The sequence below is a fragment of the Aquila chrysaetos genome, chromosome 4, assembly GCF_900496995.4.
Source record: "Aquila chrysaetos chrysaetos chromosome 4, bAquChr1.4, whole genome shotgun sequence".
Lineage (NCBI taxonomy): Eukaryota > Metazoa > Chordata > Aves > Accipitriformes > Accipitridae > Aquila > Aquila chrysaetos.
The window spans coordinates 27,656,159-27,674,032 of NC_044007.1; the positions used below are offsets into that span (position 1 = coordinate 27,656,159).

General features: G+C 37.1%; 1 protein-coding gene across 7 annotated transcripts in view; it reads right to left on the reverse strand.

Annotated features, from left to right (window-relative positions):
- Positions 1-17,874, reverse strand: part of SLC26A7 (solute carrier family 26 member 7) — a 70,726-nt gene that overhangs the window by 21,196 nt on the left and 31,656 nt on the right. For all 7 annotated transcript variants that reach the window (XM_030012774.1, XM_030012773.1, XM_030012779.1 and 4 more), the window contains 6 exons: positions 14,223-14,375; positions 12,623-12,705; positions 10,829-10,976; positions 8,620-8,733; positions 5,487-5,564; positions 3,913-4,008 (listed from right to left, as the gene is read on the reverse strand). In XM_030012774.1, the coding sequence (XP_029868634.1) occupies positions 3,913-4,008; positions 5,487-5,564; positions 8,620-8,733; positions 10,829-10,976; positions 12,623-12,705; positions 14,223-14,375 (672 nt within the window). The remainder of the gene's footprint in view (positions 1-3,912; positions 4,009-5,486; positions 5,565-8,619; positions 8,734-10,828; positions 10,977-12,622; positions 12,706-14,222; positions 14,376-17,874) is intronic.

A 17,874-nucleotide genomic window follows, 5' to 3' on the forward strand; every position in this document is an offset into this window, starting at 1 on the left:
CACAGCCATAGAGCAGGAACTGCTTAATAGTAAAGTGGTATGGTAGCTCTTTAATATAATTTTTCACAAGCATTCCACACACAATTGTTGAGACGGTATTTGTTTGCAAACTGCCTTAGAGACAAGTGGACTGATATAAATATTATTCTTTAAAAAGAATTTATATGGCAATCATACCTTCAATGGATTAATCATTTGTAAATTCTTTCCCACCCCACTGAGACTAACTACAGCAAAAGTACTATAACTCAGGGTAGCTTATTCACTAATGCAGGAAAGGTAGAAAATCTCCCTAGGATGTCATAAGCTAGAAGCATTCATGTAAAATTATTATCATAGAAGAGATGGCTTCCTACTCTGTGGGAAATTGTTTATGTAGCAAAGCCCTCAGAGCTCTCCTAGCCCTTTCATGAATCAGGGCCCCTGTGTGATGAATACCTGAACAAATCTAAAAGGCCATCTCCCTCCTGAGGACAATATGTTAAAAAGTTCTAAAAATACATGAAATTGCACCAGTGAGCTCCACAATTCCATGGAAGACCCTCCTTGGACCCCCTCCTCCAAACTATTTTGACAAAATAGACTGACAAGGTGGTGGATCTGTTTCTCAGAAACTCACATTGGCAAGATCTTGGAGGATACTTGTTGAAAATGAGGCCTTCCTTGTCGGTTCTACTTTAATTGCTGAATTAGTATCATTCTTTACACCCTTACATATTAATATATGTGCATACACTTACAATTCATACATCTATAACTGCCTTTCACATCATGACACCATGCAGGAAATGTGTAATTTTTACCATAAGTTGTTGCCATTCTTTCTGCTTTACAAGTCAGGCATACATCTTATCTTTGTCTCATCTGTGGCCATTTCCTGGCCAAGTCATTTGTACAATTTTTTAACTTTTTTTTTCTCTTTAAATGCCGTAATATTTCTCTGTTGAATACCCCAAATCCCTGTTATATAATTAACTCATGAAAATAATCCTTATTCTATCGTCATTTTTCACTTAGAGCGTCACCTTCTGAAATACTTTTCCCCATCTTTGGTCACTTTCAAGTCCACCTGTTAACAGCAAAAAGAACACTTTCCTTCAGCAGTCCATTACCAGGCAGTAGTCTTTGCCTAGCTTAAATGGCTGCAGCTTATCTGGGATGCTCAGCCTTAAAAACATGAGCTAACAAGAAATGCACTGGCCTTTTTATTGATACTATCAAAGTGCACTGTCAAGCTGGAGAATAAAAAAAGCAAGTTAGTCAAGAAGAAGGCTTGCGTAAGAAATTAAGCTTGCAGGCAGGATATGGAAATCAACTTTTTATCTAAGGATCTGAGAAGTGAGATACTTTTACAGACAAATTCCAGATCAACATCCTGGTAGTTCCCAAAAAAGAGGTAAAAATTCAAAACAAATTGTTCTCAGGTTAATGTACAAAACACAGATAACACAGGAATCAACACCTTGGAAGAAACTGAAAGATGAAGGCAGCAGAGGGAGGACAAATACTGTTATGCATAGTTATATATATATAACATATGTAGTAGAATAGAGCAATTATTGATCTGAAACTGTTGAAGTTGTCCAAGAGGGTGTAGGGACTGACAGAAGACCTTAACTGAAACAAGAGACCTTTGAAGTTCATATGAACGCTGTGAATGGCAGGAAAGGGCTCTCTAGAGTAAGGGCAGTGGGGTTCTAGCTGGAAAGAAATTGAATGTGATTTGAAAGGTGGGATGTAAAAACAGCACATTACTGATGGTTGATAAAAAACAAGTTGAAAGAAAACCAAAACAAATATATGCAATAATATTCAGCTGATAATATTTGGTATTAGCTACTTAGGCCTGTCAGCTTAGCTGCTCCTTTGAATTCAGCTGTTCCTAAACATTAAATTTGCAAGTAAAAGCAATGCATAGCTGAAAGGAGAGATTTCGTAGAATCACAGAATATCCTGAGATGGAAGGGACCCATGGGGATCATTGAGTCCAACTCCTGAGCTGTACCTTTCAAGCTATACCTTTTACATTTAAAAGGATTGTGTTTTATAGAGAACAAATCAACAAATAAATATTACTCAACCTGTTTGTGTTCAATGAGAAGCTTAAAGAATTGTGAAGGAACAAGGTAACAAACACCATGATATTCCGTTTCCATGCACTATCATTTGCCAGCCCTATAAGCATAACAAACCTGACTTCTATGCTACATGACACACACCCTTCGAAGAATCAGTTCCAGAAAGGACAGCTGCTAATTGTTTCCAAATGTTTTGTTAGAGTTTCTATCTTCAAAACACTTTGGATAACCTGGGTAATGGAACTGATACATTTCCAATGTGATGTCAATTGCTGGGGTGAATCTCTTCAGGCCAAAATCAACACTAGTGTAGTTACTCAAATCACTGGGCTTGGTGGGGCTCCTCAGACCAGGCAGCAATGTAAGATCAACATTTACAGCCTTGCTTTAGATTATGCTATTTAAAGCAAGATGATTTACCCTGTCAGGCTAAGGAATAATGGTATACTCTCTACAACCTCTCTCAGAAATAATGGCAGATGTCAGAGATGTAATAACTAACTACTCACCCATTCTTTTCTGCCAAAACCACAAAAGCAAAAAAATCAATCAGGCTAGTCTATCTGTGAAGACGCATCAAGTCTAGTGAGATTACAGAATACCCTGCTGGAAAACTTAACTACTTATTATCTCAATGCACTGATAGAGAAGCTATATCTCTCTCCCATAACTACCAATTTTCTCAAGTCCACTGTCCCCAAAATAATTCTTGATCCACATCATCCACCATTTGTGTCAGTGGCAATATGGGTTAAGCTGAAGACAAAATGCAGTACAAGTGGTAGAACATATTTTCAGAATTTTGCTGCTTGAAGAACATAAGATGTCATGAAAGACAGAGCTTTTCTTCTGAATGACATAAAAAAAATAACTTTAATCTTCTGTGACGAAATGTGAAAAATCTCACATAGCCAAACTTGATGTTGTTTACTCAGTTCTGCTTTCCATACTGAAATCCAGTACTCTATTAAAAAAAATGGTTTATTCTGTCTAGACTTACCATTACTGCTGTAGAATACTAAATCACTGGTTGAGTTCAACAAAGTCTAATATTACCTCCAGTAACCTATATCTGCCACCACAGAGAAGTAGGATATGGCCGAAACACTTTACTGAAACTGCATAAACAGAAGTTCCAAAAGCTTTATGGGGTGTCAGTATGTATTTATGTAAGTGGTTAGAGGTTTTAATTCCACTAATTGGCCAATAAATTCAAAAACTCCCTCAGAAGAGAAACGTAGGAGTCTTCCTAAACATGGACTCGTTTTTAATATTTGCTAGGAATTCTGTGCAAATGTATGTCAGACTATTCAGACTTTGCATTAAACTAGATTTTCATGCTATGTCTCTTTCCATCTGTCTGCTTTTTCTGAGAGTTAAGGCAATTTACCTATAGCACCCTAGGACATGTATCTTTCTGCATGTGTAGTGTTTCCCATTCTGTTTGTCCTGTACAGTCATTCCATATCCCCAGAGGACAAAGATACCAGAATCTCTTCAATAATACTACAATAGCAAAAGCATGCTAACCAGCTAGAGAAGGCATACAAAATTAGACACACATCTGCTCAGATTAACCTGATCTGTCTGTATACACATCTTTAGCAATAAATTAGGTTTGATTCTTCATCATTTGCTAAAATTCCATTTTTTAATGCAATTGACATTACAGATGCTGTTATTCTGAGATAGAAGATAAGCCAATAGTATACAAAAACCCTAATAATAATGGCTTGCACTTATGTCTTCTAGGGCCTCAGAACTATTAATGTTTATTTAGCAGGTATTTATTAAAGGGTCTCAGGAAAACCTCCTTAGATTAAGTTTCACTTACCCAGTCTATTTTATCCACATTCCAGTATTTTTTTAAGTCACGGAACTGCATTAGCATCCCCTTCAAGCCCACAACAATAATGCTTGCTAGCACGCACTGCAAAGAAATAAGAAACAAAAACTATTTGCAGAATTGGTAGTGAAAACAAATGCTCTTTCTTCAATTTAGCAGTCAATATTATAATTAAATTATCAAAAAAACTAAAGTTAGTGTTTCAAAAATGGGATAAGCACCTGTGTCCTTGTGACACAAACGTAACAGTATCAAACCCAATTTTTTTTCCTGAACACAATCAACAGGCCACCTAATTGTGAGAAAAATGACAGAAACTTCAGGACTTCCCAAGACTCTCCATGCATCACCAGGTGAACTGCACTCTGCCATAGTCTGGGGAGACTCAAAAGCATATCAGCACTCAACTTCTACATAGTGAAGAATTTTAGTTCTCCTTCTTCACCATCTAAAGAAGGCCTCTAGAGGAAAAAAAATCCATTAACTTTGAGGCAAACAAAATAATTTATTGCTCTCCAAATCGGAAAGGGGAGAAGATGGATGAAGAAATCATCTGGAGCCGAAAAGGATGGAGTACAAAGTGATGGACTTGCAGTGCATAGGTAGGGAGGGCTGAAAAAGCATAGTAAAAAGGAAATAAAATATCAAGAAAGCAACATAAGAAAAGTTTTTTTAAAATATGGGAAAAAAAGCCTACAGGCAACCAGTCAAAATTTACATATAATCCATATAAAAAAAGGAAGGAATGAAAGCAGTATAGTAAAAAAAGGACATATTGTGCACTCCTCTTCAAATGTCCTTACTTTGCATGGTTAAAATTAGCTATAAAAGGATCTGTGTTTGAAAAGTGAGAACCTTCATGTGACACTATGTAAACAATGGCACAAAGTAAATTTAAAACACAGTTGTGTTAAAATTTCATGTACAAACATGGCAGAATTATGGATCATTTTGGAGCTGTATTTTGCACCTTTGACATGCCTCTAGTTAAAATTAACTATTAATATGTAATACCAAAAGCTAGATATAGTTTATGTGAAAACACACCACGTTGCTTTACCGAGTCTTAGTATAGAAGATGTATTCCATGACAGAGATATAAGAATACCTCATAATCCTTCTGTAATTAAGCTTAGATCACTATCTACAATCATTTTTGTCAAATTTATTTAAAAAGCAAAAAGTCGTACATCATATGCATAACTGGAGAAAAATTGTGGATCTTCATTAATTTCTACCACACTTCGTCAGTTTGCAGATCCACAGCAATCTGGATGTATATTTTTCATAAACTATGTGCCAAAAGTAAGTAGAAGAGAAATGCTTTCTTATATACTTATGTGATAGCCTATATAAGCAACTATATATGTGTAAAATCTGTATAGTATTATGTTGTCACCTCTGTATTTTATGATTTTGAGACTTGCTGTGCCCTTACTGCTCTCTCCCGTTGAAATTAAATAGAGCTGTTTTAGAGGTAGTACTGTCTTTCCCTGAAAGAAATTAAGTCATTAGAAAATGTTTGACATCATAATCTTTAAAAAAGAAGATAAGTACCGTACCATAGGCAGCCAGTACAGCATAGGTCCAATTGCATAGATCACCACAAGAATTAATACACAAGAGATAAGGCAAGCCACCTAAAACAATAAATAAGAAAAGCAGATCATTCAGTCTAACAAAAAAATACATTAAAATGTGTGAAAGGGACTAATTACTAAATATTGTAAATAAAGCCAAGAATGAGATGTTGAAGATGTTAGCTATTAACATATCTATGGATTGCAGATGCATATCATTTCAGTTTTAATCTCTGGTGATTACCTTCAGCCAACCACAGTGAAAACATTGTAAGAGATCTTAACATCTGTGCTTGACCCTGCTGACAGCACACAGACACAGACCACAACATCACTTACACACTTGGTTATTAAATAGAGCGTGTGCGTGCAATATCTCATCCCAGAAGTTTTGCAGCACCCACTGTCATTCTGTAACATATTTATAGCCATGCACCCTATGTTGCACTAAATAACAGATCTGTCATAGCACTCAGCAAAAATTACATATGGAGAACTGTGCTGTCATTTTTGCACAAGAGAAGATTTCTAATGTCTTTTACTGGGATCAACACTAAAAGGAAACTATTGTGTTAAGTCAGAAACCTCCAATGATTTCACATTTCTATCAGTGGACTTGACTTTAGAAAGTGTAGGAACAATTTTTTTTAATATAGTAAATATTATAATTAATGCAGGTACATGAATCCAGACAAATATATGGTCTAAGAATTATATGTTTCTTCACAGTATTATATGGTATTAATCTGATGGAAAACTACAGTAAAATTGCAGTCTCCTACTCCACTCTGACTGCTCACAAAGTAGAGTACTTCTGGTCTCATTAAGATACGGTCCAGATTCACAGAAGGTTTTTGATGATAAGTAGACAGATGCTCACTTTATTTTTATATTGATAATATGTTTCTTTACTAAAATAATTAGGTTTCATTTTAAGAGACAAGTTGTTAAAAACAAAACCAGACAAGTTGTTAAAACAGTAGAAAATTAAAGCCATGGTGTACTTAAAAATACCATCAAGAAGGATAGACAGAGTGTTTACAGAAAAAGGGACACAAAATCTGCTGGTAAAGTCACAAGGAACTTTTCCCTCTTTCCGCCTTCCCAAAAAGCAAAAAAAAAAAAAAAAAGTGTTGATTCTATTTGAAAGATACAGTCCCTCACTTCTGTTTTCTCCCAGGAAAGATATCACTGAAGAATAAATGACATCACTGAATCCCAGGTGTAGATGTTGGGAGAAAAAAGGGCAGCTCTGAGCCCCTGAAAGGCTCTTTGCATTTCTTTCATGACGTATGCCAAAGTAAACTGACTTCTCTCTATGTAGTCAAAGCAACCCCTCACTCTTCTTTTTGCCTATGATCTGACCAACATTTATTAGTGATGTTCTTCTCATCTCTTCATCCTGCCTAGACAGCTCCAAAAGTAGAGGATTAAGTGGATGTGTTGCTTTCCAAAGAGAAGGCAGGAAAGACAATTTTATGTTTATTAAAGTACTGTCATAGTGCTAACACATGGCCACACTAACTTTTGGATGCAGGCTCTGCTATACTGTGAAACCAATGGATAAAACCAAGAAGGTACTTGTTATTTTTACCATGTATTTCCTACCTTGAAATCAAACTATGGTGGTTTCTTTTTCCATTTCATACGATGAATAACCTTCTATCAGGGCCTTTGCCTACATGTACCAGAGTCAAAGTGCTTAGATACCCTACATGCCTGCAGGTTATAGGTCTTCAGGTATAGGTCTTCAGGTTACCTTAAAGCTTCCTTGGAAAAGCCATGATGAAGAATGACTGCAAATTGTACAATCAATACATGAACAGGTAACAGAAGAGGATGTCTGTGAGGATGAGGGCACATGGTATGATATTGAATCCAACTCAAAGATTTGAAATAGCTAATAGCAAAGTGGTAGCTAAACTATTTGCATTAAAATGCTTTTAAAGATTATTATTGGATGAATTATTCATTATGATTAATTGAGTTCAGAGTACTGTGTAGGCTAATTAGCAAGTAGTTAATATGTAAAGTTTTGAAATACAACCCTGTATCGTTTCTTAATATCGTGGTATCTGCATGATAAATAATTGCAGGACATGGTCAAGAAGAAACAGTACCTATAGACTGTACTTAGCTTTGTCAGTTGTACCTCGTTACCTTTTTCCTTGGAATTTATGTCCTTCACACAGGCGAGAGCAAAGGTTACAAAAAGACAATAGCAACAAACTCCAAAGGACATAACATGTATATGGCAGGATGCCACTGATGGACTTCATCAGTGAGGATGTTTCAGAGGAAGGAGGGAGAGGCAGTGCTTAGGGGGCTGCCCCAGGGGTGTCCCAGCTGCGGCATCACACGCAAAGGTCACAGATAAGCAGTTTGCTACCTCTCTTGTTCACGAGCTCAATTCGGACAAGTAACAGCCTCGCTGGGGCACAGCTACCATTTTCATCAATTGCAGTTCCCTCTTTTCTGAGCTACTGCAGTAAGAACTTGTGGGTTTAGTTTCCAACAGTAGAAAATAGCCCCAAAAACCCTCAAAAATCTGAGTGTCATCTCTGTGGGCTCAGCGTCTACAGAGCGACAGGACAAGTACATCATGTCACAAGGCAGAAGTTGGGAGGTTACTTGGGTTTTTTTAACAAGTATCTCTTAAGGTTACTTTCCTTCTATTTTGAAAATCAGATAGAAGCACTAAATTAAATCTGATTTTCTTCTAAAACTTCAGTTTGGCCTGCACCACTAAATCCATTAAACACCATTAGAGGGCACTTTTGCTACAGTACTGACAAATTCACGTAAAACTGAAAGGGCTTGTATGTAGTTTCCCGCAGTCTGAAAACACAACTCATAACCTCCTTACTGCCACAGACTTTAGAGTTTATAATGAATGAAACAGGTAAAAATTAGTAAGTGGAACCTTTAGCTTTTCTAGTAAGACAGTTGCTGATCAGATGCAATTCCATGCAGACTGGAAAAATGGCAGGGCAGAGTCATTTCCCAGGATAGAAGAAAAGGAATAATAGGGAAATGCAATGGATAAATCAGTAGAAGTTCCAGTGAGCAGTATCATAGCCTTAATTCTCCTACGTACTTCACTCTAACCCATTACCTGTGTTTTGGCTCCCGTACTGTATAAAAGTGCCGTCCGTCCCATTGCTGCAGCACTTGGTATGCAAAAGAAAAATGAAGGAATCACGTTGCTGAGGCCATGAGCCAAAAATTCCTGCAAAGTTGTTAAATAGAATATGTTGTTTTCCTATTGTTCTGTCATTTCAATGCTTCTTGCCAACAAAGGAGTCCCCTATGTAAATATTAGCAATGACAAAGGATGGCCATACTTTTAAGGGAAAAAAATCACGTATGTACATGATAAAAGATCTCCCAACATAATATATCTTCTCACAACTCAGAACTAATTTGAATGATAGAGCTCCTGAACCAGATTCATCAAAAACAGAAGGCACATTTTGTTCACAGAATAAATGGTATTGCTAAGTTTTGAAGATGAAGTTCAGCCAAAATATTTACATCTTGATCCACATCTGCTTTTTAACAGGCCAGAGTCTCAAATGGTGGGATCTGGACAGTGTCCAGGTTGTTTCTGGCTTATGACTCTACTGGAAAAAGACAGCCACCAATTTTTTGTCTTTTAGAGCATGCTTTAGTGAAAGTGAAGTATGGTAGCCATACTATCTGCATGCCGTCTTTCATGACAAATATATTTGGTGTTTATTCACAGTCAAAATGCAGACATGTCTGAACAAAGGTCTCCAGAAGAGAAAGTGGAGAAGCCACCCGGTATCTGCAGCCTAAGCTGAACAGTGTTTTCTGTGAAAGTGCCCCAACTTGGCTACCCAGCACCAGTCTCCTTCCCCAGACTACAAGGAGCTCATTCATCTGCTGAGGGCAATGTGTAAGAGAAGACTTCAGCACTGCTACAAGTGCTTAGAACACAAATGGTATTGTATCCGTCCAGGGCAACACCTGATCATAAGTTTGCCTTCACAGCACAGGACAGCACCACCTTAAAGCTCCCCAGACAACCTTGCACACCCACATGCCACCATGCGGAGCCCTGGGCCTGGCCCCTGAATGCAATACAGCTACACCAACCTGCTGCCATTGTAGTCTCTGCTCTCATGGAGGCTTTGTTCTTTTGCTCCATTATTTGATGCAGACCTACACATAGTTTCCAACACCGTAGTAATTAAGCTGTGTAAGCTACAAGATTTCCAAAGGTGCAGAAAGACATACAGCTTGCTGTGCTCCGTTTAGGGCCCTTGAGACAATGCAGCATATCGCCCTGAAGTCTGACCTGTATTAAGCTCAAAGAATTTTCCCTCTGCTCCCTAGAAAACATGGCTCTGAAGCATCAACAGAAATTCATGGCCCAATGTATTCATTCTGAAAAATATTTTAGAGACCTGAGTAGCCAAGAACATTCCCACCATATTTTCCAAGGACATAAGAGTTGTAAACCGACAGAAAGACTGACCCGTCTAGATAGGGTGTTCAAATAGACCTCCAGCTGCAAAACCAATTGTTCTTCATTCAACCTTACGTCATTTACCCCAGATCACTTAAGACAAAGGCAGGGGCAGCATTTTCATCACACAGCACTATTGCCAGTTATCTAAAATTGAGCATTTCTTACCACAGTGCTTGAATTATTCTCTCCACAGATTTCCCGTTGGCTTGGAGTTACCCACCTGCCATGACCAGCAGTGGGGTAGTGCAGAAAGTAACATACCATTTTTATTTAAGCGTGTCTACTGTAAAGTGGAACTCTGTACGGAAAGCTCCTATGGCTGTAAATTTGGCAGCACTTTCTGAACCCATCCTGTTTCTTTTATACAAATAAACCTTTATTTCAAATGAGACTTCTACTTTGTGTAACTTCATTTTATAACATCAGATATGTCCTAGGGCTATAAGTACCTGGTTTATTTTTAGAACTGCTTTGTTTCTTTAGTCAGTGGCTGATTTAACTTCTTAGCTGGTCTTTAAGAGCTCAGCTGCCAGAGGAGAAGCTGTCTTGTCTTAGAGCACTGGAAAAAGCATTAACACCCAAATACTGCACCGAATGCAGCATTATGGGATTATCCTGAAGGATGTGCTTCCCCAAAAGGAGCAGCTTAACCAATTAGGCCATACTGCAGAGCTGATTTGGACTAGATTTGGGGTTTACTGTAATTACTGGAAGGCTTCAGGATGCTGTATGGAACTCACCTTTTTGTACTGGGCGTTCATCTAGAATACATTTCCAGAAGAGTGAAGCAATTGCAAGACTAACTGACAGTAAGGAGAAAGAGCTTTACCTGGTTGTCATCCACAGTGTACTTAAACTTTTTAGCAGAGCCTTGGGCTAGAGCTAGTGACGCTACATAACCAACCAGTGCTACTCCAAAAGCTTCAGTGACTACTTCAGGCAGGACATTCATGGGTGGTGTTTTTGGTGATGGTAACCTACAAAAAATATAGACAGTCTTTTTTGCAAAGCCTGTTACATAGCCTCAGTAAACCTGCAATTCATGAAAACACAAGACAAACTATCTTTGCATGCACAGCTAATTTTTTTAATATTTGTGAAGTGACATTTTTCAATATTTTAGATTAATACCATCTCGGTCTGTTGGGAACTGCGAGGGAGAATTTGTACAGGAAGATGAAACAGTTTCAGATGAAGTCTTCCATTTGCAAACTTCTATTTGAGAAATTGTGAAGGGATCCTTACAAATTAGCTCCCCAACTGACAGATAAAATCATCAACCATTCCCTAATTTTGTAATATGCAATAAAAGAAACTCTACTGAATATTTTTTTCTTTTTTATAGTTGGCTTTCCTGTAAAGTTTAATTTAAACCTTTTAAACAGTTTAGCATTCCTGTAGGTTATGGACAGTGTGGACATTTATTTCATCTAATGGAGACCTTCTAATGGGGACTGCAATGAAATGCCCCAGTTAAGTACCGCATCACCCCAGGTTGCCTCTGTACTCCACACAAAGACTTCAGCCTCTCCAGAGCACAAATCACACTGCCTAAGAGCCAAAGTGCATTCTGAAGGTTTCTAACACTCTCCACTGACAAGGCAGTTAGATATTTCAGGTCAGTGCTTAAAAATACATAGGAATGATCCAGGCTTCTGCTTGTGTTTTTCAACACTACAGAATCTTCTCATGTGAGGTTAGACAGAAAATAAGCTCCAGATTAAAGCTGCACCAATACAATTTAGCTGTTCATAACACATATCAAAAGACAATACTTAATCCTGTTTTAACCTCAGATACATAGCATGTAATAGCATGCCCTACATACTTAAAAATATTTTTCTTTCTCAGCGACTTCCTTTTTTTTATTTCTATGAGTGCAAGCTGCCACACATACACGTATGCTGTCTTGGACTACTTAGAGTCTACTTTGTGAAATTTAGGGAAACCCTACAATTTCCAAAAGGGAAATTACACAACAGCTGTGTTATTCCCTACCAGCCAAAGAAGTTTGAACATTGACTCTGACACCCAATCTAATTTCTCTTTCCAGCTAATTACACTGAATATTTTTTTTTAACTTCTCTTCAAGGTCATGGAGAAAAATGGATCACTATCTGTGGTCAGAATGATCTTTTCTAGATCAAGCATATCTAAATCCTTTACATTTCCTTAGAAACTACATTTCCTAAAATTACTATATAAGCAAGTGGAGAAGAATGAAGTGTAGTAATCTACAAGCCTTATCTCATTGCATGTCCTTTCTGCTACAATAATCCAAGGCAAACCTTAAAAAGCAGGTTGCAATAATCTTGTCGAGTGCTCTGCCCTTCTGTCATACATCCAACAGCCATCATCAGGTACTTAGTATCTACTTTTTATTCCATAAAGTAATAAAAAACCTATGAAAATGTACAAGAAAGTCTGCATTTTTACAATTATATCTATACAGATATACCTTGTTAACATGGGGTTGAATTCTGAGAGAGTATTTGAGGAGGTTGGAAACGGACATAATAGATTTTTGCCATTTCTCATTTCAGAAAACTACTTTGACCTCTTCAGAGGCTGTTCTCAGAAGTAAACATATTTAAAAGCCACAAGCTAATAAAAACCACATTACCCTTCAGGAATATGTCCCACAACTTCTAGCCTGTAGACGTATTCCATATCAGCATAGTAGCAAGCAACGGATGTAGCAATTATCTATTGATTCAACACAGAAAAAGTTGTTACATTTCTATTGTTTTTAGCTTCTCACATGGTCATTATTGCCATACCTAAGCACATGACAGTGTTCATGCATTTATCCTTAGATCTTTCTAGTAAGACAGGGAAGTATTATTACAAATATTTTTGCAAATGTGGATGGTCCTTATTATTGCCATACCTAAGCACATTGACAGTGTGCATGCATTTATCCCTAGATCTTTTCAGTAAGACAGGGAAGTATTATTATGAATATTTTTGCAAATGTGGAAGAGAGTCAAAAGAAACTCAGATCTGGACACAATAATGAATTTAGAAAAGATGGCTGAAGAAGGACTATGGTGAAGTTTGTGCATTCTGTGTTCATGAAAGGGATCTGTACAAGTCTCTGTAAAGCCTCAGAAACCTTGCCAATTAGTGTCCAAGCTGCCTCTATGCAGCACGTGCCCCAGACCACTGCCATTCATGTGAGCAGCTTAAAATAATTCATAATTTAAGTACTCCTGAGAGGTCTAATTCAGCTGCTGCTCTCTGAGCACATCTAATCTAGACTGGCAGCGTCGACTTCAACACAAAACACAGCAGAAGATGTGGTTGCCTCTTATTTTTATGTTCCAGCATGTATAAATGTTGCTGAGGGAGTGGAAAATTTGGCCCTGAGGAGGTTCAAACTCACTTCCCTTACTTTTTATGAGATGAACACACAAATCCCAATAGAACAGGCACAGGTTCCAGTCCATGATCCTCAGCTTGCTGGTACATTTTATCCAGTATTGTTTAAAAGGTAACACAGAAACAGAGCTTAGAGTAGGGAACAGAACTACCTCCTTTTCTAGCATTTTGCCCAAGAAAAATTATTCTTTTGTTAATAACTTTTTCCAGCAAAAGAAGAGTAATTGTGATGACCCACTCTGAAAAGCACCCACCCTTCATTTTTTAAATTTTCTTTTAGAGGTCTAGAGAAAAACAGAAACCTTCTGTCCTGGTGCTGATTATTTGACTACAGCTTAAGCCTTAAAGCAAGGATTTACAACGCAATAGCTAATTTCAATTTAGCCTATGCCCTGTGAAAGGAAAACTTTAAGTAAAAATATAGCAAACAATAGCATAGCTATTTAACTTTGTTGCAGATAAATAACAAGCAACATCTAAGCCACAACTACCCAGCTCAAGACTTGCCTGGAGTTACAATGTGCCGGTTATTTTTCATTTTCTATTTCAAACTTCTTACACTTCAACATTCTAGGCGTCATGTTCTTGTGATTATGTAAAAAGTAGTAAACACATGAAAAATATTATACAAATTGGGAACGTATGTCAGTTCTTTCTTAATTATTTAGCCAAACTGTTTCCTGTTCTTACATTTAACATAGAGCCATGAAAATTAGCTATCCATTTAATAAGTGGCAGGTGTGGCTGTGAGTAACTATAGACAACAAAGTAAACTTCAGCAGACTACTTGAACCACTGAAAGCTTTGTAAGCAAAACGTCTGATATTTGATTTTGTACTTACCAAAAGTAGATCGATGGGAAGAACAACTTTAATGATTCTCTGAAATTTCTCATTCAGTTCTTTGACAAGAACAAGCACCACTATGCTCAGCAAGGAGAGAAGTAAAGCTTCCAGCTGAACTGATCTGATATTCTCAAATATGTAGGCATAAATCTACAGTGAATGGCAAATAACAATCACAGATCAAAAATTGTATCATTTTGGGTCACATGCTATGGCATATTCTACATGACTTCAGACATCTTAATCTGTGAGAGATGAATCAATATTGCAAGAGCTGAGTCATCTGACGAACTGGCCTACACTTAAGATTTTGCAAGGAAGAAAATCACCAATTTACTACTACTATGGACTTTTGAAAACTCAAAAAATGCAGTCAATATTTGTATATATGAATTTATAAATTTCTATTGGTAGAAGCAAGCAAGAAAATTCCAGTCTCATTAAATTCAGTGAGATAAATGAGTGTTGTACAAAAATGTTGAGAGAAACTTCCATACACAAAGATTTATTTTCAGTGTCCACAGCTCATAACATCCATCAACTCTAATAGTAAAAGTTAATTCTGAGCACAAATTTTAAAAGACGGGAAGGAGGGGGGAAAGAGAAGGAGACAGAGGAAGAATGAAAAGGGAAAGAAAAATGCAGTAGTGGCTGGACAGGAAGAGAAGCAACAGGAATCCTCTCTAGGTGGGCATCCTCTTCAGGACATCCTCTCCAGTGCAGGAGGGGGTCCATCCGAATACTTTTCCAGAGTAACTGTATAGCTTCAACAGGGCACACTCAGTCTCCCTGTTGGTTGCTCTTGCCCATTACACAAACGGTGCTCCATGGAGCATGCTTGGATCAGGTCCAGATGCTGCACATGCTAATTAGCTGTAGAGCTTTGTGTACATATCTTATTCGCTATTTAAATAACTAATACTTAGCCCTGTCTTTTTCCCTAGCAAAAAATTATAAATTAAAAGCTGCAAATCAAGAGGTAAAAAAGGGGTAGGGGAAGAAGAGGTGTTTCACACATCAGTGGCAAGTGCTTTCCAGGGGAAACCCTCCACAGCAAGGTGCAGGAATTCCAGGTGCAAGGAGTGGGGGTGCAAGGAGTGGGGCATGCTGGACCACGAGGTTCAAAGTCCTGCCACGGCAGGCTCTGGGAGGTTGGGGAATGGCTGCACCGCTGCACGAGAGGCAGACTGCAGTGTTAAAAGAGAAAGAGGAGACTGGAGCAGAGCTACGCAGCTGCAAATGGGAGGCCTTCAGCTTTTCAAAGGTTAGGGTGTGGTGCAAAATGCTGTAAGACATGGTGAGAAAAATATAGTTGGGTCTATGATGAAGAAAGGAAATATAGTGCTGAATATAAGGAACATGTGAAGTAGAAATGTGGAATAGGAATAGAATGATCAATGGTGATGAGTAACAGGCATCTCTGGTGATGAATACAATGTTGTAAGTAACAGATTCAGAAGAGTGCGGTTGCCTTCACACCAGCACAGATGACAGAGTGAACTGTACTTTCAGTACTCTGAATTTGAGTGTCCAGAAAATGAGGCATAAATCAGTATGATAACAAAATAACAGAAAGTATTGAAAAAATTTACAAGTTTACAGGAATGGTCAGAAGGGGTGAAGAAAATTAGAGGGAACTTCTGTTCCGATAAACAAAGAAATAATCAGATCCCTATCACGAGTTATTTTCAGGCCTCATGAATAACAGGCAATAGTCTATTGCCTGGAAGAACAGAGCGGCACGAAAATGGATATAATACACATGCTCACTAAAGCTGCAGGGGGAAAAAAAACCAAGGTAGGCTCAGTCCCTTGAATTCTGCATTTATATTCTGGTAACTATTGTGTAGCCTGAAATGTAAACCACAGAGAGAACAGAAGTTAGAATCTAGGATGTAGATTTAGACTGCATCACAAGTAACTTCTTTTTAAACCACAACATTAAGGATAAAAAATCAAGCAACTGAGGCTTGAAATAATAATAATATTAAAAAAAAGGTGTTTTCTCTGCCAATGCTTAAGACGACCACTAAAATAAATGAAAAGTGACACTTGTAGTTTTATCAAAATAAAGATTAATAATTTTCTGCCCCAGAGAACCTATTCTCAAATACATGTATAATGCTAACAAGGTTTGACAGTTTGGAGCTTAAACACATATATTTATATTGGACAGGAAAAAGTACTAGAAAAAATTATCTTAGGAAAGATCCTCGTTCTAGCAGAAAGGTGGTCAATATGATGACAGAATTTTTTTCTACTGTTCTGATTCTGTCACTTCTTGAAGAGATGATCCTTGTTTTGAAGAATGAGTAAATTAAAATAACTTCCTAATTTTTTCTCTCTCATACTTTCTAAGAATATTTTCATCATCTATAAGGGGAAAAAAAATTTTAAAAACCTAAAAATAGTTACAGAAAAAGAAGCAAAATGTAATTTTCCTCACAAAGAGGAAAATTTTGTCCAGTCCTTTGAAATTTAGCCCTTGGACGTTTGATTAAGGATGCACAGTATAACCCAGCACAAAGGTTTCTCAGAACCCAGGTAAACATTTTAAAATGTTTAAATGTTGTTAAATAATATGATCTATATATGTCATAAATCTGAAGAATGGTAATCAAACCACAGTTTGTAACCACATATTGCCCCACTGTAATCAGACAATATGTGGATTGTGTCTTGAGCAGCTTGGGACTAGCCTCTGTACTCATAATTTTCCAAGAATGCATTTTCAAGGGAGCATTTTCAAGGACTTGGCTCAGTGCCCAAGCAGAAGCTGTGATTAATTAGGACAAAAGGAGGCAATCTAGAAAACTATATTGCAAAATGTGCCCACAAACTCACCAAAGGCTGAGCTAGATCTAAGGTGAAGCAGTAAGAAAAAGGAAGAAATGGATTGATTCCTAACTCAGGAAATTAAAGTCAAAGAGATGTGGGTTTGTTTTGAAATGAACGGTGTCTATTGAAGTGTCATCCTAAATGTAAGCACCAAAAGCTCAAGCTTTAGGCACTGGCATCTGATTCAAAAGAAACATTTACAAATGTTATCATCACAAACATCATTATGAATTCAGTATTTTACATATTTTATTGATGCACTTACTGAAATAATTTAGAAATTGTATAGCAGAATTTAGTTTGATATTGCAGTGTATGAAGCAATTTTTTGTGTTATTACATAATTAAAAAAATTTAAAAATACATCAATAATATATTAATTGAGCTGTTCTCCTCTTGTTTTTTACTTTTATTGCTAGTTTTGTGTAAAGGTTTTTAAAGGAAATGATGTGGCAACATTATGAGGAATCAGTGAACTTCTTGCCAATCAATGCAAGTTTGCACATAACTGAAAAAAGCAATATTCTAACTTTGGACACGTATATGTACAGACACTGAATGTCCCTATTCCCATGGAAAATTAATGGCTTTGACTTCCACTATATTTTCACATACCTTCATAGGGTAATAATGAACATTTTAATAGTTTATATTCTAGAAAGAATGTGTATTCTGATATATTAATGAGATACTCTGAGTTCTTTTTTTTTAAAGTATACATGAAACCCCAAAAGATTAGTTCTGAAATGAGTATAGAGGCTGAAGCAAACAAAAGAATTAAAGGAAGATATTAGTTAAAACACTTAATACA